Raw genomic sequence first — 25,000 nt, forward strand, 5'->3', positions numbered from 1 at the left:
GGCTGTGTCTTTCTGAGTTCATTGTAGGTCTACCCAGTTTCTCTATTAACGAATGCGCGCGCGAAATGAAAAAATTGTTATGTATAGTTTAAATGAACAATATCTAGGTATAGTTTTAATTAACCTAAACCATGGACAGTATAATCGTTCACAACACTGGACTGGGTAGTGTTCCCACGCACGATTTATTCGTATTTTGTTGCAAGAACTTTGGACTCCCCCGACCTTTGACCCATTTTCTGCGCAATCTTGCGGGAGGCGTCCACTCTTGTAACAAGGGGTGACAGGTCCCAAGCGTGAGCTCACAGCACAAGATCACTAACTCCCTCGTCAGAAAACCATCGTCTGGTCATATCACGCCACAAGCATTCTCTGGAAGCGCGTAATAGCATCATGGCAGACTTTGCGGTTGGCACATGGAATCTCAATCACACGGAGAATTTCGACGAGTATATGAAGGCTGTGGGTAAGTTGTTGTTTTATATTAAACGAGTACGGATCGCCTAACTGCGGTTGCATGTGATTTGAAGCTGGAAACACTGTTCGCGCTTTGCGGTGTCCACATTGTCGGTTGCGGGCTGATTTGGAACACAAAGTTGGTTCACTCATACTAAATCAGCTCATTCGTTTGGTAATTTGGCAGTGCCATAATGTTTGAATGTTTGGGTGAGGCTTAGTTTAGCAAAGCTTTAAAACACTGAACTCAAAGGGAGTGGTAATGTCATCGTCACATTTTGCCGCCCACTCAAGTCTCAAGCCACGTACTGAGTAAATTTGATGAACAGAGCAAACAGCTAGAACAGGATGAAAGACAGAAAAAAGTCCTGAAATAAAAGGTTAGAGGCAGATAAGATGAAGCACTGGGAAATCACAGTGAGGAAGATCGCGTCTCCTTTTACATTTCATCTCAGTTTGAAGAAAGAATGAACTGAAAGTAGACACACACACACACACACACACACACACACACACAGAACATAACATGAAGAGCCCTCGTAACCACCTGGGGAGGTACATTATACTCTACAAGGCATGCATGCAGGTTGTACACATTCAGAGCCTGTGAGATGCCACTCAATCCAGGACTTGACTGAAGAACTGTTTGACAATGTGGAGCAAGGCATCCAGGCTGATGTCTGTTTCAGTATGGACTTCAAAAAAGCCCTTGACAGAGTGGACCAAAGCCCTCTGGTCCACAGTCTGCCACTGAGGGGTCTAAGTGTTGGTGTTGGTTGTTTTACATAAGTGCAGGTGCTAAGTATACATGCATGGGACATCATTTTATTGTCTCATCCAAATGACAAAGAGAGTGAACACAATAACATTGATATATATCAGATCAAGTGTGTGTGTTCAGGAGTTAAGCAGAGAATAGTCAGTGGCCTGGTGCTTTTTCTGATATGCATCACTTTTCTGTATTATACTATAATTTATTGCCTTCACCACCCATGTTAAATTTTCTGTCTTTCCCACATGCTATTTCTGATTTCAATACAGGCATTATCACAAGCTGCTTTTACAGTGAAGGACAAGTTGTTGTTCAGAATGACTGAACAAAATTTATTAAAAGTTTGTTTTTGCATTTTGTGTGTGATAATTCAGTATGATTATCAGATGTGTTTAGTGCTGGTTGATTGTTCCAAATTAGAAAGCCTACAAATTGTGACCGCATTATATTAATAGTGTATTAGAATTCATAAGTAAATTGTGTTACATGCATGATAATGTGACTGTACCATATTCTTAGCCACCCTTGGTCTGAATAATGTGAATGAAGAACTTTACACACACACACACACACACACACACACACATATATATATATATATAGTTCATACTGGATCAAGTGAGCTTGATGAAGGTGTTAGGGTAAAGTGCAGATGATTCCTGTTCCCTAAGTTGTGGACTTTGCACCAGTGCTGAAAATAGCCCAGCCCTTGGCAGTCTTATGTCAGTCTGATTATTGATTATACATGTTTTGTTTGCTTAGGGTGTGAACTGGTCAGTGACCACTTGATTTATCACAGAGAGGGAGGAGGGTGGTAGGTTTGAAAAGGAAGAGGGAGAGAGGTTGGAGTGGATTAAACACTGAGGTAGTGAGAGGAGTGTGTGTTACATTCACTCTGTGTGTGTGTGTGTTTGTCCAGCAACCCCCCCCACCCCCTAACTCCTTGGCTCAATGTCCCCCCTGACTGTCTCTCTGTTACCTGTGTCTGTAACAGTCTGTTTGATCACTGGGCGACATCAGCTGATGATGTAAACTTTGTGTGCCATTGTAATGTGTTCAGGAAATAATTATCGTTCCATGTAGTTTCCTTTCTTTGTGATTTGTATTTTTTTCCATTCCCACCTGCTCAGCGAACATGTGGACCATCTTTTTAAAATTTGTTATTATTTTCTTTTTTGTGTGGCTTATGTCTGTGACTAGATCTTTCTCAGTATCTGTTCCTCTTTTTTCCAGTTCCAAAAAATATATTTGTGATACCTGTATCGTATATGTGGATTTCTCCACAGTATGTATGTTTTTTCCCCCCTCTTCACTGAGTCTCAAGGTTTAAGAGGTATCCACTTGCATTATATAATATGCATATATATATATGGAGTGTGAGTGTGCTGCATGCACAAAGCACATGTAAAAGAACCCATGGCACCAAAAGGTTGTTCATGGCAAAATTCTATGAAAAAATCCACAAATACAGGAAAACAAAGAATTGCATGCAGAAAAAAAGGGTGGCGCTATCAGTGTAGTGATGCGCTCTCCCTGAGGAGAGCAGCCTGCAGTCAACACAGAAATTTGTTGTGACAAAAGAGTGATGCAATACAGTACAACGCGTGGGTGGGTGTGCATGTGCACTGTCTGTCTTGCTGCCCTTGACTGGCTGATGCAACATCAGTTTCACATGATTTTTAATATTTATACTTTTTCTGTCTTCTTTTGCTTTCAGTAATGGGCATGTGTAATGAAAAGCTGTCATGCTCACACTATACTGTTGTCCTAATTCATGACATCTGTTGACCTCAGATGATATTGCTGTTGAGGTAGAGTTTATCCATGTGAAAGATCTGTACAGAATTAGAATTTTGATATGCTCTTTGATGTTGTTTTGCAGCGACAGCTTGCCTGGTCCTGTCACCAAGAATGAACTTTTCTGTTAATTCATTCTGTTTTTGCTGTTCAGACAAAATTTCAGTTCAAAGCTGACCTCAGCTCACATCTGTGCAAATCTGCTGTCATGGATGTTTAGGTGTTTATGTGTGGGGAGGGGTGTGTGTGTGTGGGGGGGGGGGGGGGAGGGGTGGCAGGGGGGGTGGGCAGTGGGGGGATGATGTGCAAGCGTGAGTGTGTGCACATGTGTTGGTAACAAATTTATTCAAACGTAATTGTCAAGCAGAGACGTTAAACTGAAAAAATGAAATTGCAAACTTAATTGATAAGCAGAGACACAAACTGAAAAAAAAAGGTTGAATTTGTAAACTTAATTGTCAAACAGGGACACAAGCTGAAAAAGATGGTTGAACTTGCAAGTGTCCTTTTTCAGAGTTTTGAATTTGCCACCAGTTGGTATCACATCATGTGAGGTTATTCTGTCCTCAAGAGTTAGTGTACCTTTCCGTGTCATCACCAGTTGCATGTTAGTCAGTCCTTAGGCGTAGATAAGATAAGAGAAGTCATTGAGTGTGTGTGTGTGTGGTGTGTGTGTGTGTGTGTGTGTGTGTAAAGGAAGCGTGTTCATCCAATTGAGTGTGTGTGTGTCTGTGTGTATGAGTGTGAGTGTGTGTGTGTGTGTGTGTGTGAGCACATGTTTGTGTGTGTGTCTGTGAGTGTGTGTGTGTGTGTGTGTGTCACTGTTTGTGTGTTACTCTGTGTGTGCGTATGTGTGTGTGTGTGAAGGAAGCATGTTCGACCACATGCGCACAATATACATGCAATTGCTTGCATGTGCTCATGCACACACAAAAGCATGGTTGCATGCAGAAGTTTGTATCTGATTGACAACCACCCCGCCCCCTGACAGAGAGAGAGAATGGATAGAGAGGGAGAGAGAACTGAAAAAGAGGGAGAAAAGTAAGAGAGTTCTTAAACTTTCACACATTGTTAAGATGTTGACTCATGTATGTTTATGTTTGTGTGTGCGTTTGTGTGTCTGTACTTGCTGCTTTTGTGTGTGTGTATGTATGTGTGTGTGTGAAAATTCAACAACAACAACTAAAAATGCCAAAAAACTGTAAACAAAAAAAAATTAAAATGAAACGAAACACAAGTAACCAACAAATAGAAAATAGAAAAAAGAATAAATAAATAAATAATAAAAAGAAGCGTACACATAGAACAATCATAAGATAAGTGACTAGGATTAAATAAGAATGACAGCAGGCCACATACAGCAAACATGTGCATACCCACACACATAACACAGCTGCACACGTACACACACACATGCTCACACAGAAATATTACACACACGCACCAGTTTGCAGTTTCATAGACACCCTTTACCCATCTATACACCTAGTGCTTTCATCACATCCAGCTCTTCAAATGTAATTCTGTGGTAGTTGGCAGAATTTGCTTGGGCTCACTGTGCTTCAAGGGCTGAATATGACTCAGCATTAGTGGTTTGTGTGTGTGTGTGTGTGTGTGTGTGTGTGTGTGTGTGTGTGTGTGGAATCATGAATTATGGTTTTAAATGTTTTATTTTGTATTTCAAAAGTGATTTTGCATGATTGCAAAGTTCATAACCACATGTTTGGGAGCTTTGATATCATTACAGTTATTACTTGCCAAACTGCAAAGAGCATGAAAAGGATGATTCATCAGTGTCCATGGAATCCAGTACACACCATCTGTTAATCATAACATGGTTTTGTTTGCTTTGCGTTAGATTGCTTCATGCATTTTCACATATATACAGTCAGTGATTCTGATGATGTATAAACATGTGTGGAAAGTTTGCTTCATGCAATTTCACATGCACAGTCAGGGATTCTGGTAATGCATAAACATATGTGGAAAGCATGCACTGCATGTTTATTGAGCAGGTCCAGAGGACGTTGTGAAACTAAAATTGCCTGGAATGAACACATAAAAAGAGTGAAAATCCTGCATGGGTACTTCAGTCCAACTTTAGGGTTGTCTGCTACAAAGTTCACTCTGTCCACCACTGCTTGGTCCAGAAAGCCAGATGGTTAAGACTAGTAGTAGAAGGTATGTCTGCCTTTTTATGTGTGTGTAACAATGCAGATCTGATTAGAAAGTGCAGCATTAGAGTGACCTCTGAAGATAGTCTGGAACCCCCCTTGAAGGGGGTGGGGGTGGGGTGGGGGGTCCTAGAGACTCAGATTTTGAAGCCCCAGTCAGCAGTTGCAAAAGAAAACAGGGAAAGTCAACTTACCATTTTGTGTGTTAGTGTCATGGATTGGGGTGATGAACTGAAGTCAAGCAAGGAAACAAACAAGCTCTTGTCATTTTACATTTCAGTGCATGTATATTCAGATTAAGATGATAAACCAAGGTCCTGTGTGCGCATGCACTTTAGTGCAAGTAAAAGAACCCAAAGCAACAAAAGGGCTGTCCCTGGCAAAATTCTGCGGAAAAAAACGCTTTGAGAAGATGAATACACTTGCAGAGCAAGAAAAAAGAAGCAAAATACATGGGTGACACTGTACTGGGGGTAGTGACATGCTCTCTCTGGGTAGAGCAGCGCAAATTTCACACAGGGCATTCTGTTGTGACATGGAGTAATGATACAATACAATAGAATACAATACAATACAATGCAATACAATACAACACAGTACAGTAAAGTACAAAACGCAATACAAATACTATTTGATATAATATTATGCAATACAAAACAATATGTATGATAGTTAGTTGTGTCCGACAATGACCGTCAGAACAGCAGAGGAGGCAACTGCTGTCCTGACTATCTGGGCCAGAATTTGATTATAGTGGAGAGTGTCTTGCCCAAGGTACACCCCCACTCTCTTGGCCAAGAGGGTTTTTAGGACAGTCGGCATTGGGATGGTTCCCAAAGGTCCAACTGGCCCCCGTGGCTGCAGCACTAAAAGCCAGTGCAATGTTGCCTCCTAGTTTGAGAGCCAGTCCTTTACAAAATACTAAAGCTGTAAATGAAGCTAAGTGTCGAGATCTCGCTCCCCCTGGCTACACTACCACCTCCTTCCCTCGTGTTACAACAACTTGCGGGGGAGGAATCGCCTTCGTTGTGTCAGACAGGCTGCTCCCACACACAACGTACACATCTGCCTTTCCCTTCAACCATGCCTCCTTTGAACTGGCCCAGCTTTCACTGTCGCTGCCACATTCCCACCTCAATGTGTTCTGCCTCTACCGTCCGCCACCAAACAAGAAAAATAAACTTTCTGATACGATGTTCATAGAACAGTTTCCGGACTTCTTAGAATACGCTAACAGTTTACCAGGCTCCCTACTTATTGTCGGTGACTTTAATTTTCATTTTGATTCGCCCACACAGTTTTATACCTCTAAATTACTTGAAATTGTCAGTTTGTTCGATCTTAACCAGTCTGTAACCGAGCCTACACACAATCGTGGTCACATCGTCGATTGGGTGTTGCACAGAAATGAGGACTGCCTCCTGAAGTCTACCACCGTCGATCACACCCTGTCCTCCGACCATCACAGTGTGACGTGTCAACTGAACCTCACCAAACCTCCCACGCCCCGTGTGTATAGGGAGATGCGCACACTGACCTCAATTGACTTAGACTTACTTAAAGCTGACCTGCTGACTAATATCCCTTTTGAGCCGACTGCTGACCAGCTATCCACTGTCCTACGCGCTGTACTCGACAGGCACGCCCCGTCGACTCGGCGCCTGATCTCCAATCGTCCCCCGTCGCCTTGGTACAACACCGTGGGACCAGAGCTGTTGGAGGCCAAGCGGGAGAGAAGAAGAGCTGAGAGGCACTGGCGCGCCACTAGTTTGACCATCAGTAGGGACATTTTTCAGACAGCCAGGAATAATGTAACAAACATTGTTGACAGGGCAAAGTCAAAGTTCTACTCTTCTAAAATACTTGCATGCACCACAGCCAAACAGCTTTTCAACGCTACGAACAATCTACTAGGTAAAATGAAAAACACTCCTCTCCCTACAACATTTTCGGCGCAGGAACTCCCTCAAAAGTTTTCTGACTTCTTCACCGGCAAAATATCATGCATTCGTGAGAAGCTTGACTCTGTTGTGTCTCCTCCTTCACCCGTTCAAGAACGCGTGTACAGTGGTCCTGTTTTACATTGTTTCCAACCGGTAACTGAAGATTTTGTGAAGAAAGTGTGTCTGAGCGCTTGTCCGAAATCCTGTGAGCTTGACCCTGTCCCGTCTTCTTTGTTGGTTGAATGTATTGATGTTCTACTGCCACATATTACTCATGTCATCAATTCTTCCTTGCTGTCTGGTTGTTTCCCTGAAAGCTTCAAGTCTGCTATTGTACGTCCACTCATCAAGAAACCATCTTTGGATCATAATTGCTTGAAAAATTATCGACCTGTCTCTAATCTGTCATTTTTATCAAAACTGCTAGAAAAGATCATATTGTCTCAGCTCTTAGCTCATCTGGAGCAGAATGGCTTACTTAATTCCCACCAGTCAGCTTATAGACGTGGTCATAGTTGCGAAACAGCCCTTCTTAGAATAGTGAATGATTTGCTTTCGGGATTTGATGAGGATAAGATATCTGTTCTCGCTCTCTTAGATTTGTCAGCAGCTTTTGACACTATCGACCACTCTATCCTCTTGAACAGACTTAAAACTTCCTTTGGTATTCGTGACACTGCACTAGCATGGATCACGTCTTACCTGTCAGATCGTACACAGAAAGTGTGTGTAAATGGTACATACTCTAGAATATCTGCCTTGAAATATGGTGTCCCACAAGGGTCCGTCCTAGGTCCTGTTCTTTTCGTGCTGTATGCGGCTCCTGTGTCGGATGTCATCAGTCATCATGCGATGTCGCATGAGAGCTTTGCTGATGACACACAACTTTATCAGTCGGCTTCCATAGCTGAATTTGATGCACTGGTGACTCAAACACAGGAGTGCATTGCTGGCCTAAAGGACTGGATGACTCTCAACAAGCTGCAATTAAATGATGATAAGACTGAATTGATGATAACCTGTCCAAAGAAGTTTCGTCAACATCCTTCCTTTCCTGACTCTGTTCTGATCAATAGCACACCTGTTTCACTTTCTCCCTCTGTTCGCAGTCTTGGTGTAATCCTGGACCAGTCTCTTTCCTTCCAACAGCACATTTCGAATATCTGTAAAGTTGCCTATTTGGAACTGCGTAGAATCAGCTCTATCCGCACTAACTTCTCAAACCGATGAACCAAAACATGTGAATGCTCTCTGGTTCTTCAGATTGGATTGCTGCAAATCCTCTTTTTGGTCCGGCCATTTTAAGACTAGTTAGAAGTAGTCTGCCTAGAGTGTAGAATAACGCTGCAGATCATTTGAGAAGTTGCTAGATTGGTGACCTGATGTCTGACCCCCCTTAGTCTCTCCGGGTGCCGTGTCTAGAACTCAGATTTGAAGCCCATCTGACCCGTTGCAAAGAAACTGGCCAAGTATCATGAACATATCTATACCGTTCGCCTAGTGTTTGTGTCTGATTGGGTTGATGAACTAAGTCAGAAGGTAAACAAACAGCTCGTTTTTCATTTCAGTGCAATGTAATTCGGAAAAGATGATAACCAAGGTCCTGTGTGTCCATGCATTTGAAGTAAAAGAACCAGCAAAAAAGCGTCCCTAAATTCCTCGAGAAAAACGCTTAAGTGTAATGCAGTCCACAAAATAAAAGCAATTTCCCATCGCTAAACTCTATATTCCTAAACGTGCGTGTGTGTGTGTGTGTGCGTTGTCACATTTTGGTGTGTGTAAGTAACATTGATGTAATGGTTTATGTTAACAAAAGCGTTTTTGTAAAGCACCTAGAGCAGATTTCTGGATAGTGTGCTATATAAGTATCCATTATTATTATTATTGCAATGGAGGAGCCATTGTTAATACAGCTCTCACTTTGCTGTTGGCCATACAATACAATATAGTTCAGAACAGTGCAGTACAAAACGCAATGCAATACGATTTGATATGATACAATACAATACAGTGCAGTACAACGCAGTTCAATTCAGTACAATGCAATACAACAAAGTGAACGGCCATGTCATTGTGGCCCTTGCAGGTGTGGGCATGGTGATGCGCAAGCTGGGAGGCACCCTCAGACCAACTCAGGAAATCTCCGTGGACGGTGACACCTGGGACATCAAAACCATCACGACGTTCAAGAGTTCGGAGCTCAAGTTCACGCTGAACGAACCCTTCGAGGAGACCACTGTGGATGGGAGAAAAGTCACTGTAAGGGAGTGGTTTGTGTTTTGTGTGTGTTGGCTCTCTGTTCCTTTACATTTGTGTGACAAAGTTTGTGGATTGGCTACTTGCTCTGATATTATAGATATGATTCAACACAATAAATGATTATGATGATGATATTAATAGTATATTTAGCTTAGTTACTGCCAGGAAAATATAACTCCTGCTGCAAAACCTTTGCCAGGGAGTTTTCATTGAAAAAAAACAAAACAAGAAAGGCAAGGCCTTCAAGACTCACTTGTGATACACTTTTTAAAAAATCCAAGCTTTTTATGTATTGAGTATAATGCATTTAATGTTATATTTATATTTTTTGTATTCTCTAAACTTGGCACTTTGATCTGATATTCGACCCAACAAAAGATCTGTCATTATTATCATTTTTTGTTCAAACAGGAACTTCCTTTGCTAAGCACGGAAGTTTTATTTATTGCAAACGTTTTGGTGTAGACAGTAAAACAAGGGAAATTACTCTGCTGGGGAACTTAGTTTGCTTTAAACTGATATTTCTCATCTTAAACATTACATTTTGAAATTATACTCAATACATAAAAAGCTTGGATTTTTTTTTTAAAAGTGCATCACAAGTGAGTCTTGAAGGCCTTGCCTCTCTTGTTTCAAAATGTAATGTTTAAGATGAGAAAGATCAGTTTAAAGCAAATTAACTCCACTAGCATTACAGAGTAATTTCCCTTTTTTACTATCGGCACCAAAACGTTTGCAAAATAAATAAAACTTCCATGCTTAGCAAAAGAAGTTCCTGTTTGAACAAAAAATGATAATAATGACTACTCTAGCTGTTGGGTCAGAATATCAGATCAAAGTGCCAAGTTTAGAGAATACAAAAAAATATAAATATAACAGTAAATGCAGTTTGCATACAATTAGGCTTCATTCTTTATTTTTTTGTGCCCATCCCAGAGGCACAGTATTGTTTTAAACAAGATGACTGGAAAGAACTGAATTTTTCCTATTTTTATGCCAGATTTGGTGTCAACTGACAAAGTAGTTGCAGAGAAAATGTCAATGTTAAAGTTTACCACGGACACACAGACACACACACACACACACACACACAGACAACCGAACACCGGGTTAAAACATAGACTCACTTTGTTTACACAAGTGAGTCAAAAATCTACACTCTACATTTTTTGTCAAAAGTACACAAACCATATCCTTTTCTGACAGGAAACAGAGTTTTCAAATGGAAAACGCAATAGAAATTATGGAATACATAGATATCAATTTTGAGCTGGTTGAACAACAAACTGTATTTTAGCGATGTTATTTTACGTTTTGTAATACATGAGACATTTCTATATCATTTTGATTTTTACATCAGAAGAATTGATTAGCAACAGGAGCAAGCATACAAAGAAGGAAACCCACCAAATGAAGTCCCAGTGTGTAAGGTGTAGCGTCATAACTGAAATAGCAACTGAATCTAACAAGACCACAGTCATTTTGGAACAAGTCCAAACTGAAGTACTGACATTGAAGCCCCTGAACCCTCCTTCCCCCTCCTCTTCCTCTCTTCCCTTCCCCCTCCTCCTCCTCTCTTCCCTTCCCCCTCCTCCCCCTCCTCTTCCTCTTTTCCCTTCCCCCTCCTCTTCCTCTTTTCCCTTCCCCCTCCTCTTCCTCTCTTCCCTTCCCCCTCCTCTTCCTCCTCTTCCTCTCTTCCCTTCCCCCTCCTCTTCCTCTCTTCCCTTCCCCCTCCTCTTCCTCTCTTCCCTTCCCCCTCCTCTTCCTCTCTTCCCTTCCCCCTCCTCTTCCTCCTCTTCCTCTTTTCCCTTCCCCCTCCTCTTCCTCTCTTCCCTTCCCCCTCCTCTTCCTCCTCTTCCTCTCTTCCCTTCCCCCTCCTCTTCCTCTTTTCCCTTCCCCCTCCTCTTCCTCTTTTCCCTTCCCCCTCCTCTTCCTCTTTTCCCTTCCCCCTCCTCTTCCTCTTTTCCCTTCCCCCTCCTCTTCCTCTCTTTGGCATTTCTTTTGGCTGTGATGTCCTTGAGTCACACATTTCTTCTTTTTCCCACGCTCACGCACTTGTCCATGCCCCCCCCCCCCCCCCCCCCCCCCCCCTACGTTGCACACAAACTTTTTTACATTTCCAGGGTTGTGATGTGCAGCAGTACATTTCAAACTCAGACCAATCAGTGTCATACTTTGCTTGCCTGGAGTTGACCAATGAGGCTGGTGTCGTTAGCCATGTGTAAGAATTTATGCTTTAGATATAATGTGAGAGATGATATTGTACACATATTTTTTCATTCTTCAAACACAGTGTGAGAGATGATGTTGTACACATGTTTTTTTATGCTTTAGGTATAACGTGAGAGATGATATTGTACACATATTTGATTAATTTTATTCTTAAAATATTCCAACAGACCACAGTGCGCTTGGAGGGACAGAAGTTAATTCAGGACCAGAAGGGAAACCCTGACTCGCTCATCACTCGCGAGTTTGACGGTTCCAAAATGACCATGGTGAGTATCCTGACTACTTACAGCTCTTTTTTGTGTACAAACACATTTGTTTCTTTGTGTGTTTTCGGATTTTTATTTATTTATTTATTTTTTTAAATGGTTGTGACTCCGTGATTTTGTACACTTCCATTAATGGTCACATATTTCAATACATTATTTGTTCCCCACAAGGTTTGACAGGGGGGAGGAGGTGGGGGGGGGTATTCTGCGATGACTTTGCCAAGGATAAGGCTGATAAACATAAATTTCTTTGGAGTTACAACTTGGTCTGAGAATATAGAGTTATATTGACATCCTGTGCTCCTTTTCAAAATAGAGTGGCTTACCTGGGCAGATAGTTATATTGATATCCTGTGCTCCTTTTCAAAATAGACTGGCTTACCTGGGCAGATAGTTATATTGACATCCTGTGCTCCTTTTCAAAATAGAGTGGCTTACCTGGGCAGATAGTTTTATTGATATCCTGTGCTCCTTTTCAAAATAGATTGGCATCAAATAGATTGGCATCAGCTGGGCCCCCCTACCCAAAAGGCAGAGGTTTTGACTTTAGAACATTTTTTCAGTAATGTCCAGGGATAAACCTGCAAAGGGGACACTTCCTTTCTTTTCACTGGTCTCTCAATTTTTGCTGAGATCCTTTAATGAAAAAAAAAAAACCACATTGTATTGTATTGAATTGTATTACTCTTTTTGTCTCAGCAGATTTCACTGTGTAAAATTCGGGCTGCTTTCCCCCAGGGAGACTGTATCGCTACACCGAGAGCGCCACCCATTTTTTTGTGTTTTCTTTTCTTCTTGCAGTTTTATGTGTTTTCTCATTGAAGTGGATTTTTTCTACGGAATTTTGCCAGGGACAACCCTTTTGTTGCCATGGGTGAGGGTGTATGTTTGTGTGCAGAAGAGAATGAATGCGTATGTGTCCATCAGTTGTATAGCTTGTGAATAGACGGAGTGAAAAGAAGATGAAGTCATAAGAAACGGTGACCAATCAATGTTTGTTGTGTGTTTCAGACTCTGACGGCCAAGGGCGTGTCGTGCACCAGGATATACCACAAACAGGGAGCAGAGGGTGCCTCCAGCTGAGAAACACAGCCACTGGACAGTACCTAGATAGGTGTTGGATTAGATTTCCTAGATGTGACAGTGTACGGTTCTTTAGCTGGATAGTTCGTACATAGTTGATTTCATTCACAATGGGCTAAAGTGTGGGGTGTAGTTCTTAGTTGATTTCATTCACAAACAGATATAGTGTCGGGTTATATTATCTTGGTGACTGTGTATGTTTCTTTAGCTAGACATTTCTTAGATAGTTGATTAATTCACAAAGAGCTAAAGTGTTGGGTTATATTTCCTTGGTGACAGTGTATCACTGTATGTTTCTTTTGCTAGATATATCTTACATAGTGATCGATTCACAAAGAGCTAAAGTGTCAGGTTATATTTTCTCTGTGTCAGTGTATTATTTAATTTGCACCATTTTGCTGGATAGCTAAAATGTGGAGTTAGATTTTTATTAATCACAGTGTAAATGTTTGTTGTGAATCTTTTTACTGCAAGCTGAAATTGTGTGTGACTGTTTCTCTTTCTTCATTGTGTATGTTTCGTTTGCATCATTTTGGTGGATAGTTAAGGTGTGGAGTTAGATTTTTCTGAATCACGTTGTGCATGTTGGTTGTGCATCTTTTTACTGTGAGCTGAAATTGTGTGTGACTTAAGTTTTTCTTTATGATAGTGTATGTTTTGTTTCGCATCATCTTCTGGATAGCCAAGATGTGGAGTTTAATTTTTCTTCACCACGGTGTCAGAGTTTGTAGAGTATCAGTTTTACAGGGAGCTGAAATTTTGTGTGACTAAGTTTCTCTTTCATCATAATTTTTTGTTTTTGCTTGTGTTTTGTATGTCGACATGTGCATACACATGCTGAAGAGTTGGTTGTTCTGTGCCTCTTTGTCCTGTTTAGTTCAGAACAATGTCAAAGGTACAGAAATGTATGCAATATATCATAGTATATGTGACCTTGGCCCAAAACAATTTCACTTTTAATAGCATTATTCTTCTGTTTTTTGAAAGAGCCTTGTTCTTGACCGTTGATGTCATTTTTCATCACTGCGATACATTTTTCTTCATAGAGTAAATGATATTGTTTGAAAATTGCTTTTTCTCTCTGTCTCTTTTTTTTTTTTTGCTCCCTCTTTCTTTTGCGCTCTCTCCCCCTCTCTCCTGCTCTCTCCCCCTTCTCCTCTCTCTCATTCAGTGTTTTGTTTTGGTACTGCAAGGTAGATGGTTGACTGGTAATCAAGAAAGTAGACTTGATATAGATTTTTTTTTTTGTGGCGTGGGAAGGTCAAAGATAATTATTTTATGCTTTCATTCTTTATCATAAAATAAGTTGTAAATGGAAAATCATTGTTATTGTCAGTGTTGTGAATTGACTCAAATTTATTGTTTTGATGAGTTTTAATTTGTCGTGTGTTGCCAGCACATTTACTGCGTGTGGTTTCTGAACAGTTTGGAGATCGAGTGGAAATATTTTCTTTTCTTGTGTAAGAACAATTAGTCAGTTAATTTTGAATGTATGGATATCTATCGTATCATTCTGCTTTGAATAAAATGGGAAGATAGCATGATGTGAAAGAATAGAGGTGGGAAGGTCTACTGACTGGAATAACCAGAACGAAGGATGGGTGGAGAGAAGAAACAACAGATTTTGTTTTTTTAAAAATTCTTTTATCAGTTTGAACAGGAAGTCTTGAGGTTTGGAGGAGACCTTGCACTAGTTACAGACTGTTTCAAATTGTCTGTGTGGTGTCAAAAGTAAGATATTATCTGTAGTGTTGTCAGGTGAAAGTTCTTCTATCTGCTGTCTTGTATAGATTTCTAATGCGTCGGATATTTAAAGACTTTTATTCATTAACATATCTTTATCAACAGTTTTGGACAAGAAGCCTACCACTTTATCATTATGGCATCTTGAGCCTTTGTGTCGTGGATACTGCCTGGTATGGAAAGTTTTTACACAGTAACAATTGCTTTAATTAAACTGGTGTTTTTATGCCATCACTCTGTGGATATTGGCACCTTTGTTACCGTAGTTGCATCTTATCTGAGTGTTCTGAGACATGCTTTTTTGTTTTGAGGACGAATTGAAATAGGGTTCACAACAAGTTAAGGACCACCAGGGAACCAGCAGAGTTTTCCCCTTGAGGCTTAGCGGAATGATGCTGAAATTTTCGTATTGAGCCATACGGAAAATAACCAGAGGTGTTTTCTTGCAAATTTTTTTGCAGTGAAGATCCACAGTTGTTGTTTATAAACCACCGAATAACTGCCAGTTTTGGGCTGAAACTTAGATTATTATTCTGACGGTCCTAGTTGGACACAACTGAATATCATACAGAATTCACAATAGACTTTTTGTTGTGAAGGACAAGATACTTTACAGTGAAACCAGTTTATTTTCTGTGAATGGCAAAGGAGGGAATATGTACATTTTGTTTCTTCCATCACAATGCCTGACTTTCAGTTGTGATACATATATACTTTACATCATTGAAAGTGTTTGGCCATGTTTCAGTATGTGTGGATACAGATGCTGATGCAGTGTCTTTTACATTGTCTGACAATGTGTTACAAGGAAATGTTCTGTTGAGGAAAAAATGGATTTTTTTTTAACCCATTTGTATCTGCATCTGTATCCACACAAATCGAAATATGGCCCACAAATAGTACAATTTTCATTTTTGAAACAGTATTACGACATTAATTTTTGAAACAATGTTTTCAATTTTGTTTGGAAACTGGCTTAAATATTGTGAAAATTGGAAAAAAAACAAAACAAAACAAAATCTTTCATTTTTCTGGTGAATTTAGCATAGCATACATGGTATACTTTAATTTGTACACTTTTCCATCCTAAAATGGCAACATTGAAAATTGCCTGTTTTTTTCCCCCTTCTAAGCACTTTGTATGGACATTTGCTTTATGATTGAAGAGTTTATTTATATCAGGATGTATATTTGATTTTACATTATGCCATGTCCACAGTGGAAAATGTGCTTGTCATTTTAGCGTTTATTGTATTTGTGGACTTAATCTCCACGTGTGATGAGTCTGAGTAAAATTGTGTTGCTTTTAATCATGTACTGATAGTTATATGTACTTTTTTTTTTTGCATCAGTAGCCACACATTTTACTGGTAAAAAGTTTTTGTGTTTATGTAGCTACCCTGGCAGTGAGCAAGCTTTAAACTGAATCATTTATTTATTCTTTCCACGTTGTATTTGCACAGACAATGTCATTTATATATTGGTTGTTGGTGCATTAAGGTTAGTGCCATTGAAATGAGTAGTCTGTTGTTATTGACAGCAGTGGGAAAGTGTGTGTTGATTTGTTTCAGCATTTCTTTCCTTTTTTTTTTCTTTACCTTCTTCCACAGCAGTCATCCACTTCTTTTAAGTGTGGTGCCTTTTTTCTTAATTGGTTAACAGATTGTTTACCATCTTTATTTTGATGGTAGTTTTGTTCCTGAAATTTGCAGTGCAGTTGTTGACCCAGTTGTTGACGGTCTTAATTTTGATGTTACTGCTAAAATCATGTGACTGGTTTTAACACTCGTCATGCTCTGATTTGATTTTTCTTTTTATTTATAACCCGCTGTGCTTATCTGGTCTTTGGTCACTGGGTTTTTATCCCAGCCATTCCTCCGCCAATCTTTTCGTGTGACTTGGCCTTTGCTAAAGAGGAATGCTTTTATCTGTATGTTTCAATGGCACTGAACAACACTGTAGTTGAGGTAGAAACTGTGAGTAGTCAAGTCAACCAGTCTCATGTAAATTACAGGTTTTTGTTGAGAATACTTCTGTTGCATAGTTTGATTTGGAAAGAGTACCAGTTTCTGAAATGATTAAGAGAAAAAGATTACTAGTATGTGTTTATTAGGTGGAGGTGCAAAGAGATGATATATCATGTGATACACATGTAGCTGTACACACACACACACACACACACACACACACACGCACATATACACACACCATTTTGAATACAAATATAACCAACACTGCAGCTTGTCTTTCTCTCTCTCCTCTGTTCTTGTATATCTTCTGATAAGTGTACATTTCAGGCCATTTTCATTCGTTTAGCTTTTCCAAAGTATAAATCTAGTTCTAGTTTTGTGTTTGTTGAATTCCTTTTCCTTGGTTTTTCCACAACCTGTTGATTTTAAACTGAAACTCCATCCCCCCTCCAGCAAGAAGTTAGCTTTTGTGTTGTAGATTTACTTACACATGCACATTTGAAGGGTAAAACATGTATGGGTCATGTATTTATTTGTTTATTTGGTTTGCACTTATTGTGTGAGAACTATTGTGCCAAGTCATTGATCGTTATCGGTGCTTTGTCGACATTGTAATGTGGTCTTCCCTCCAAATGGTCTCCGTTACACTAGTCAGATCACCTTTTGTCATACAGTGAACCAGTTTATATACAGGTTCCTTTGTTTTGTGCTGATGGATGGGTCATAATTGTATGTATGGCTTGGTTTTTTAATATTTTTTTTATGAACATCATACAGTAAGCATGAGTGGTGTTTGTTCAGTACGATTATTTTGCCATAATGTGTGCTTCATCATGCTTTGACTCATTTTTATTCATTCGATATCCAAAGCTTTTTTTTTTTTTCACGTATTTGCGGTCTTATACTGCTTTTACTTTGTTGCCAGAGTTATGTCTCTTTTCGTTGTGATAGGATGGGAGGGTGTGGAAAGTGGGAGGGGTGGGCAGGGGGCTGCCTTTTATTTCTTAGGGGTGGGCAGGGGGCTGCCTTTTATTTTTTAGGGGTGGGCAGGGGGCTGCCTTTTATTTCTTAGGGGTGGGCAGGGGGCTCTTATTTCTTAGGGGTGGGCAGGGGGCTGCCTTATTTCTTAGGGGTGGGCAGGGGGCTGCCTTTTATTTTTTAAGGGTGGGCAGGAGGCTGCCTTTTATTTCTTAGGGGTGGGCAGGGGGATGCCTTTTATTTTTTAAGGGTGGGCAGGGGGCTGCCTTTTATTTCTTAGGGGTGGGCAGGGGGCTGCCTTTTATTTTTTAGGGGTGGGCAGGGGGCTGCCTTTTATTTTTTAGGGGTGGGCAGGGGGCTGCCTTATTTCTTAGGGGTGGGCAGGGGGCTGCCTTATTTCTTAGGGGTGGGCAGGGGGCTGCCTTTTATTTCTTAGGGGTGGGCAGGGGGCTGCCTTTTATTTCTTAGGGGTGGGCAGGGGGCTGCCTTATTTCTTAGGGGTGGGCAGGGGGCTGCCTTTTATTTTTTAGGGGTGGGCAGGGGGCTGCCTTTTATTTTTTAGGGGTGGGCAGGGGGCTGCCTTTTATTTTTTAAGTAGTGTTTTGCCTCCTGGAAAGAATCGGCTTGGAATTTCTTTTGTTATATCCAACTGTCTTCATTTTTTAAGGGGTGGCTGGGGGTGTCTTCTGTTTTTTTCTGTCATGTAATTTCTGAAGTTTTGGAGTTGACACAAAGTTTGCTGGCAAATCCTTGCTCTGCCCTTCTGCATGAATGCCCTAGTTCCAAACATCTTTATTGTGGACCAATCATTTATTTTGTGTTTTAATTGTAGACCAAGCCCTTGCAAATTTTTTTTACATATCATCTGCTTGCTCGATCTTCTGCTTTCTGTTGGTAGACGTGTTTCATAGTTTATCTGTTTTTGAATTGGTTCTACAGTGTCATTTATTTATATAATCAGTTTTAAATGCACCGGCAGTCCACAGGGAACTATCGATGTTAGGTAGTCAGGAGGCCACACATCAGAGGAGACCCTGCACTGCTGCTAAGTCACTTTGGTGGTGTTCATTGGTGCCTGATCTGACTTAAAATACAGAGGACAGGACAGTATTCCTACTAAACCCCCTTCTGTTGACAATAATTGCTTGGTCGGATAGCAGTTCAATGTGAATCATCAAATATTTTTTTGGCAGTGCTTGCACTATACTGACTGCAAATGTGAGTCCTCAGTCTCCAGAGAGGGGGTGGGGGGGGGACTTGATAGCTTCCCATTATGGTGGCTTTGGAAAGAACAAACAGAAAGGTTCTTCAACATTTCCTCTGTTAATCAGTTTTAGTCTCTTGTAAAATTGTACTGTCACCTGTTTGCATGATGCATATATTGTTTATACTGTTCTGTAAACCACAAGGCCTTTACCTTGGGCAAGACCTGTTGATATTAACCCACAGTGAAGGCAGTGTTGTCTTTGCTACATTATGCAAGTGTGTGGTTAGTTGATTGCAGATGATTGATCACAAGAATTCTGTTGGTTGGTTTTTCTGGTGACAGAAATTGAACATGGATGCACATTTAGCAGGGGACCAGGCAAGGAAGTGGAACTGTTGATGCTTTGAAGAACAGTTATTTCAGTGGACTGGGCAAGACGGGGTGTCTATTCACTATTAGCCAATTATTTCAGTGGACTGGTCTTTTCACCATTAGCCGATTATTTCAGTGGACTGGTCTTTTCACCATTAGCCGATTATTTCAGTGGACTGGTCTTTTCACCATTAGCCATGTGAAATTGGACCAAGCAGAGCAAACTGATAGGCCTAGTTTGCATCAGTTTGACATGGTAAGTATATGTATCACCAAACATGGAGTATAATACAAACTCCTCCTTTCAGTGTTAAGTTTTTATTTTAGACTTTGTTGTATGAGTAATTATGAAATATATATACAGTGTACTTTACTGTCTTAGGTTATTTTACCAGAGCAGCAAGTTAAGACTTTGAGAATTCTTTGTGGGAGTGCAGTAACTCCAGCTTTGATTGTAGCTTTTTATACAGTTGATGAATCAAGTAACGGTAGGTTCCTAAATGTATACGTGAAATCGAAAGACATGCTTTTTGTGGTACTGCCTTGGCCTTAACGTGTAGGGAGAGGGAGCAAAAGACACAGATGATGATGGAACCTTTTTCACAGAGAAATGGAGGTATGTGGAGTGCTTGATTATCAAGAGCTTTTTATGGTGCTAGCCTTAATTTTAAAGAAGGGTTTCAGTGTAAATGATTATTTATTTATTTATTTATTTAAATATCTAATTCTCAAGGCCTGACTAAGCGCATTGGGTTACGCTGCTGGTCAGGCATCTGCTTGGCAGATGTGGTGTTGCGTATATGGATTTGTCCGAACGCAGTGACGCCGCCTTGAGCTACTGAAACTGAAACTGAAACTTTAATATCTAATAACGGCAGTCCCAATAGAACCACTATATATGCATGGAAACAAGCTTTCTTGAAGGATTTACATGTATTACCCTTCAAGGTTTTAGTATTTTTTTAGAACCCACACCATGAAGGTATATTGTAAAACTTACATTGATTTTTATTGCTTGTTGTACACAAATATTCACACAGTAACTACTAAACCTGGCTGTAAGTCTTGGTGGAAGAGTGAGGGAGAGATGGATTCTGGGAAGCTCATTTTATCAGTGGTGAATGGTCTTGATTTTTTTTTTTTTTATATAATCAAGTCGATTGTCAAACTGTTCAGTTGTCCTGTCAGTCGATTTTGTGTGTGTGCATGTTCCCTCTGCGACCTTAGCTGATGAGAAACAAAGATTATAGTCTGCCATGCAATCACTGTCTGTTCAGTCTCTGTGTGTTATTTGACTGCTGACTGTGTTTTCAAGAAAGGAGAGTGGAACATCATCGCAAATATTAAGAATTAAGTATGGTTTTGACGGAGTGGGTTGAAGTTGCTGTCCTGATGACTGTAAAAGGCTGTCTTTCTTTTAACCTTTTAAGTGAACAGTCCATGAAACATGTATGAAATTGTGTGTGTGTGGTTTATGAGTTCAGAAGTCGGGATAGAGACATGTACATGTGATTTATTCATACAGGTTTCATAAAAATGCTAAGGACCACTCGAGGTAACGCATCCACCTGAGAAGCCAGAGAATCTGCATGCACTGGTTTGAATTCAGGTACAGTCGCCAGTATTTTCTTCTCCTCCACCTTGAGTGGTGGTCTGGACACTAGTCATTTGGATGAGACGATAAACCAAAAGGTCACGTGTGCAGCCGTGGAGTGCTGGCCTCAAGGTTATGCATCCGCCTAGGAAGCGAGAGAATGTGAGCGCACTGGTTTGAATCACACCGGCAGTCGCCAGTATTTTCTCCTCCTCCACTAGACCTTGAGTAGTGGTCTGGACGCTGGTCATTCGGATGAGACAATAAACCGAGCCCTCAAACACTTTTGTGTTTGTGCAGCATGCATTTGGCGCACGTAAAAGAACCCACAGTAACAAAAGGGCTGTCCCAGGCAAAATTCTGTAGAAAGATCCATTTAGATAGGAAAACAAAAAACTGCATGCAGAAAAAAAAAGAAAAGAAAAAATGTTGGCACTGTCAGTGTAGTGACACACTATCCCTGGGGAGAGCAGCCCGAATTTCACAGAGAAATTTGTTGTGATTAAAAAGAGTGATACAAATATCATGCACTTGGTGCACGTAAAAGAACCCACGGCAACGAAAGGGTTGTCCTTGGCAAAATACTGTAGAAAAATCCACTTCCGTATGAAAACATGAAAATAAAACTGCAGGCAGGAAAAAATACGAAAAAATGGGTGTAGTCTCAGTGTAGCGACGCCCTCTCCCTGTGGAGAGAAGCTCAAATTTCACACAGATCGAGATATCTGTTGTGACAACAACAAAAAAAAGTAATACAATACAATGCAATACAATACAACTCGTTTTTCTGTCCATGGGGAAATGATGCTGAATATCAGGCACACAGTAGTTCATGCAGCCAGTGTAATGAACATCAGTTGTAGCCAGAGCTGCTTTTTTGCATCAAAACTTCCATTTCGAAAAACAAACAACAAAGAAACCCAAGACACATAGTTATTGTTGACAAACCCACTGGATAACTGACTTCTTGAATTCGTGATTTTTTTTTTTTTTTTTTTTTTTTTCAGTGTGGAAGCCTTCATTCTGAACGAATGTGAAGGTCGTGTCCTCAGAAACTTACTGCTTCATGAGACAGATCAGAGAATCTTTGGGAGACGACTTGCACATTGAAGCCAAAGCCCCTCGTGAAGGGATATGTGAACACACACACACACACACACACACACATGCACGCACACACAAACACACACAACAGAAAACAAAAATTGTAAGATCAGAAGCAAGCAATGAGAAAAATAATGCAGCAACCGACGGGTGCAACAGCCGAGTGGTCAAAGCGTTTGACTTTCAGTCTGGGGCCCCGAGTTTTTGGACATCCAAGCCGTCCACACAGCAGTCACTTCAGTCATCGAGTGACCCCACTACCAAAACTAATCAGTGCGATTCTCCACCTCCTCACAATGATCACCATTTGTCACCATCACTGCACATCATCTTGATCATGACCAACATTGTGTGGGCGTGTATATACATACACACACACACATATATGCATGCGCGCGCGCGCGCGCACACACACACACATAATAATAATGATCGCATTTCTATAGCGCTGAATCTTGTGCAGAGACAAATCAAAGCGCTTTTGCACCAGTCATTTACACGCATGCATAATTCTAAAACTGAAGAAACAGAGAAATAAGGCTCCGAAAACAAAGGGAAAAAAATTCGCAAAAAAAAGAAGAAAAAAAAATCAAAAAAAAAATCACGCCTTCAAGAACATACACAACTTCACCAGCGAAACAACAAAACATCGCCAGCAACATGCGTGTGATGAAGTGCTGTCATATATATGAGAGTGAAGCAATTTCTTTTCGGGTTTGCTCAGTTTTTAACATAATTATGCATACAGTATAACAGAAATACATCCACAGATACACCGACGGAAGGAAGAGGAGGAGAAGCAGAAGAAGAAAACAGGACAAAAAGAATGGACTGAATGAATGAAAAAAGAAAGAAAACGAAAGAAAAAGTAAAAACACAACGTCCTTACAAAACAACAACAACAAAACAAAACAACCCCCCCAAATACAACCCAACGAAAGACGGTCTATCAAATTCTGATGCTTGTTCCCAATGGCAAGGAAAAATAACTGTCGCAACTCACCACCCCTACCCCCACACCTTTCCCTGGACGCAACGGCGCGGGGCAAAAAATGTGTCAAGATGGTTTAGCTTTCAGTGTGTCGCGGGCTGATGTGAAAACGACGGCAAGCTGTTTTTTGCAGGTCAGTGTGTCGGCAGTTCAACGTGAACCTCGTGCATGACAATTTGTTTGTCAGTGTTGTTCCAATTTCTCTCATATAAAGTGCGTTTGTTTCCGGTCGACTTCTGCGACATCTGCTGCAACTGTTGCTGTTGCACGCTATACTGGCGCCGGTCTCATTGGGTGGAACTCCTTCGAAACTTCAGCTTGCAAGTGTGTATATCTGTTGAAATGAAAATTATACTGACCCGTTTCTTTTTACTTCTTTCTCAGTGTCCTGATTCATTCTGGTTTGTGTTTCTTTTTCTTTTCGCCTTTACAGGGATCAGGTTCGACATCGGTCATCGGTCATTGACGCATTTAATTTTGAAATGACCTATTGTTTTTCAAGTTGCCAGGTCACATGACTTATTGTTTTTATGACCAGTCGGTCAACCAAAGTAACCATCTCTCTCTCTCTCTCTCTCACTCTTTAACGATCGCGATCGCTTTGTCGTCTGCTCCTACAGGAAATGACTATAAACTGGTTTATTAAAATACGGATCCGTGACGAAACGAAATCCGAAACGAATCTTTATCGCTGCCTTTCGCGAGCTTCGGCGAGAAGAATTGGCGTTCCCACTTTTGCATTAACCGAGTGCAGTTCCGGGAAAACTGAAAGTAGACTTCTGCTTTCAGTTTACAATCAGACCGGTCGACAACGGAAAAATGCCTCCTAAAAAGGTGCCGCGGATAGAAAAGGGCCAGAAAGCGTTGTTTAGTTTCGCAGCTAAAGAAGGCAGCTCATCGGAAAGTACAGATACGGCTGCGGCATCGTCGTCGAGCAACTCATCGGAAATTACAGACACGGTGACGGATAAGGAGGCTGCGGCTTCGTCGTCGAGAACATTTCGAGCTGCGTGGATTTGTGCATTATTAAAGTTTGAAAAAGCCCGGGACGGGTGATATTTGACCTATTGATTTTCAAAATGACCTATTGATTTTATGTTCTTCCGGTCATATGACCTATTGTCTATTGAACCCAACCTGATCTCTGCCTTTATACTTCTTTTTCTTTCTTTCGCTTTGGTGGCGCCCCCCCCCCCCCTCCACTCCGCCCATCCCCTACACATGCGCCTCTGCCTTAGCATTATTAGTGTTGGGCCTAGCGTGTATGAGATTCGACAGCACTAAACGAGACCCTCACAAGAATCAGAATTGTTTTTCTCCCCCTCGCCCAAATCAACGCCCACCATCATATTTCTTCCTGTTCGAAGCTTTTGGTTCTGGTTGCTTTGTATGCCTTGACATCGTATTTTGTGTTTTTGGTGTTTGATACTTGATTGATATGGATACTTACATGGCGCCTTTCCTCGGTCGGAGACCAAGCTCTAAGCTCTTTACATACATGGAGTCATTTGCACAACAAGCTGGGTAGAACCAACCGAGAACTGCCTCGATCAATTTAGGCGCTCATCATTCGTTTCCTGTGTCATTCAGTCAGGCTCCAGTCATGCGAGCTTGGATGGGAAGGAAGGCTTGCAGTTGCATCCTGTGATTTTGACAAAATTAACCCGCACTGCAGAACAACAAACAACAAATGAAAAGTCTTTGAAAAAACAACAACAGCAACAACCCCCCCCACCCCCCCACACCCCCCCCACACACACACGAGATCAAAAGAGTCATTAAAACTAATTTTGACCACCACAGGGAAGACACTTTTACATAACAAACCCAGAAAAAAAATGTGTTGTTGATTTGATATTGGTATCCATCGAACGAACGAGACAGAAGATTAAATATAGAACTTATTAACAGCTGTATGGTGCCTTTGGCTGTTCTATATAACTTCACCGCATGATATATAAATATCAGGCGAGCTTGGATTTTGAAAACAACTTGACCTCAAAAGAGCCTTGGCGATCACAACTCCACACTGTCCTAATTGCCGTTAACTGAAACAGTT

General features: G+C 40.8%; 2 protein-coding genes across 5 annotated transcripts in view; both read left to right on the forward strand.

Annotated features, from left to right (window-relative positions):
- The first annotated feature begins 310 nt into the window (after positions 1-310).
- Positions 311-17,664, forward strand: LOC143288434 (sodium/calcium exchanger regulatory protein 1-like). Its single transcript, XM_076596921.1, has 4 exons — positions 311-466; positions 9,229-9,401; positions 11,801-11,899; positions 12,911-17,664. Exons 1-4 carry the CDS (start codon positions 394-396, stop codon positions 12,980-12,982), a joined length of 417 nt encoding a protein of 138 aa, XP_076453036.1. The 5' UTR covers positions 311-393; the 3' UTR covers positions 12,983-17,664.
- Positions 17,665-22,952: 5,288 nt separating this feature from the next.
- LOC143288091 (sulfotransferase 1A3-like) overlaps positions 22,953-25,000 on the forward strand; it is a 9,682-nt gene continuing 7,634 nt past the window's right edge. For 2 of the 4 annotated variants that reach the window (XM_076596370.1, XM_076596371.1), the window contains exon 1: positions 23,112-23,265. Coding sequence is in view for 1 of the 4 variants with exons in the window: in XM_076596372.1 (XP_076452487.1) it covers positions 23,003-23,074 (72 nt within the window). In the remaining 3 variants the exon portion in view is untranslated. The other 2 variants (XM_076596372.1, XM_076596373.1) reach the window with 2 other exon arrangements.

Source organism: Babylonia areolata, chromosome 12 (assembly GCF_041734735.1).
Source record: "Babylonia areolata isolate BAREFJ2019XMU chromosome 12, ASM4173473v1, whole genome shotgun sequence".
Lineage (NCBI taxonomy): Eukaryota > Metazoa > Mollusca > Gastropoda > Neogastropoda > Buccinidae > Babylonia > Babylonia areolata.

What these genes read in the sequence shown, in the direction of transcription:
- LOC143288434 (XM_076596921.1), top strand. Translation starts at nt 394, where the DNA reads ATGGCAGACTTTGCGGTTGGCACATGGAATCTCAATCACACGGAGAAT. An exon ending in CGAGTATATGAAGGCTGTGG is followed by an intron (nt 467 to 9,228) that starts GTAAGTTGTTGT and finishes TGGCCCTTGCAG; the next exon opens with GTGTGGGCATGGTGATGCGC. An exon ending in ACGGTTCCAAAATGACCATG is followed by an intron (nt 11,900 to 12,910) that starts GTGAGTATCCTG and finishes TGTGTGTTTCAG; the next exon opens with ACTCTGACGGCCAAGGGCGT.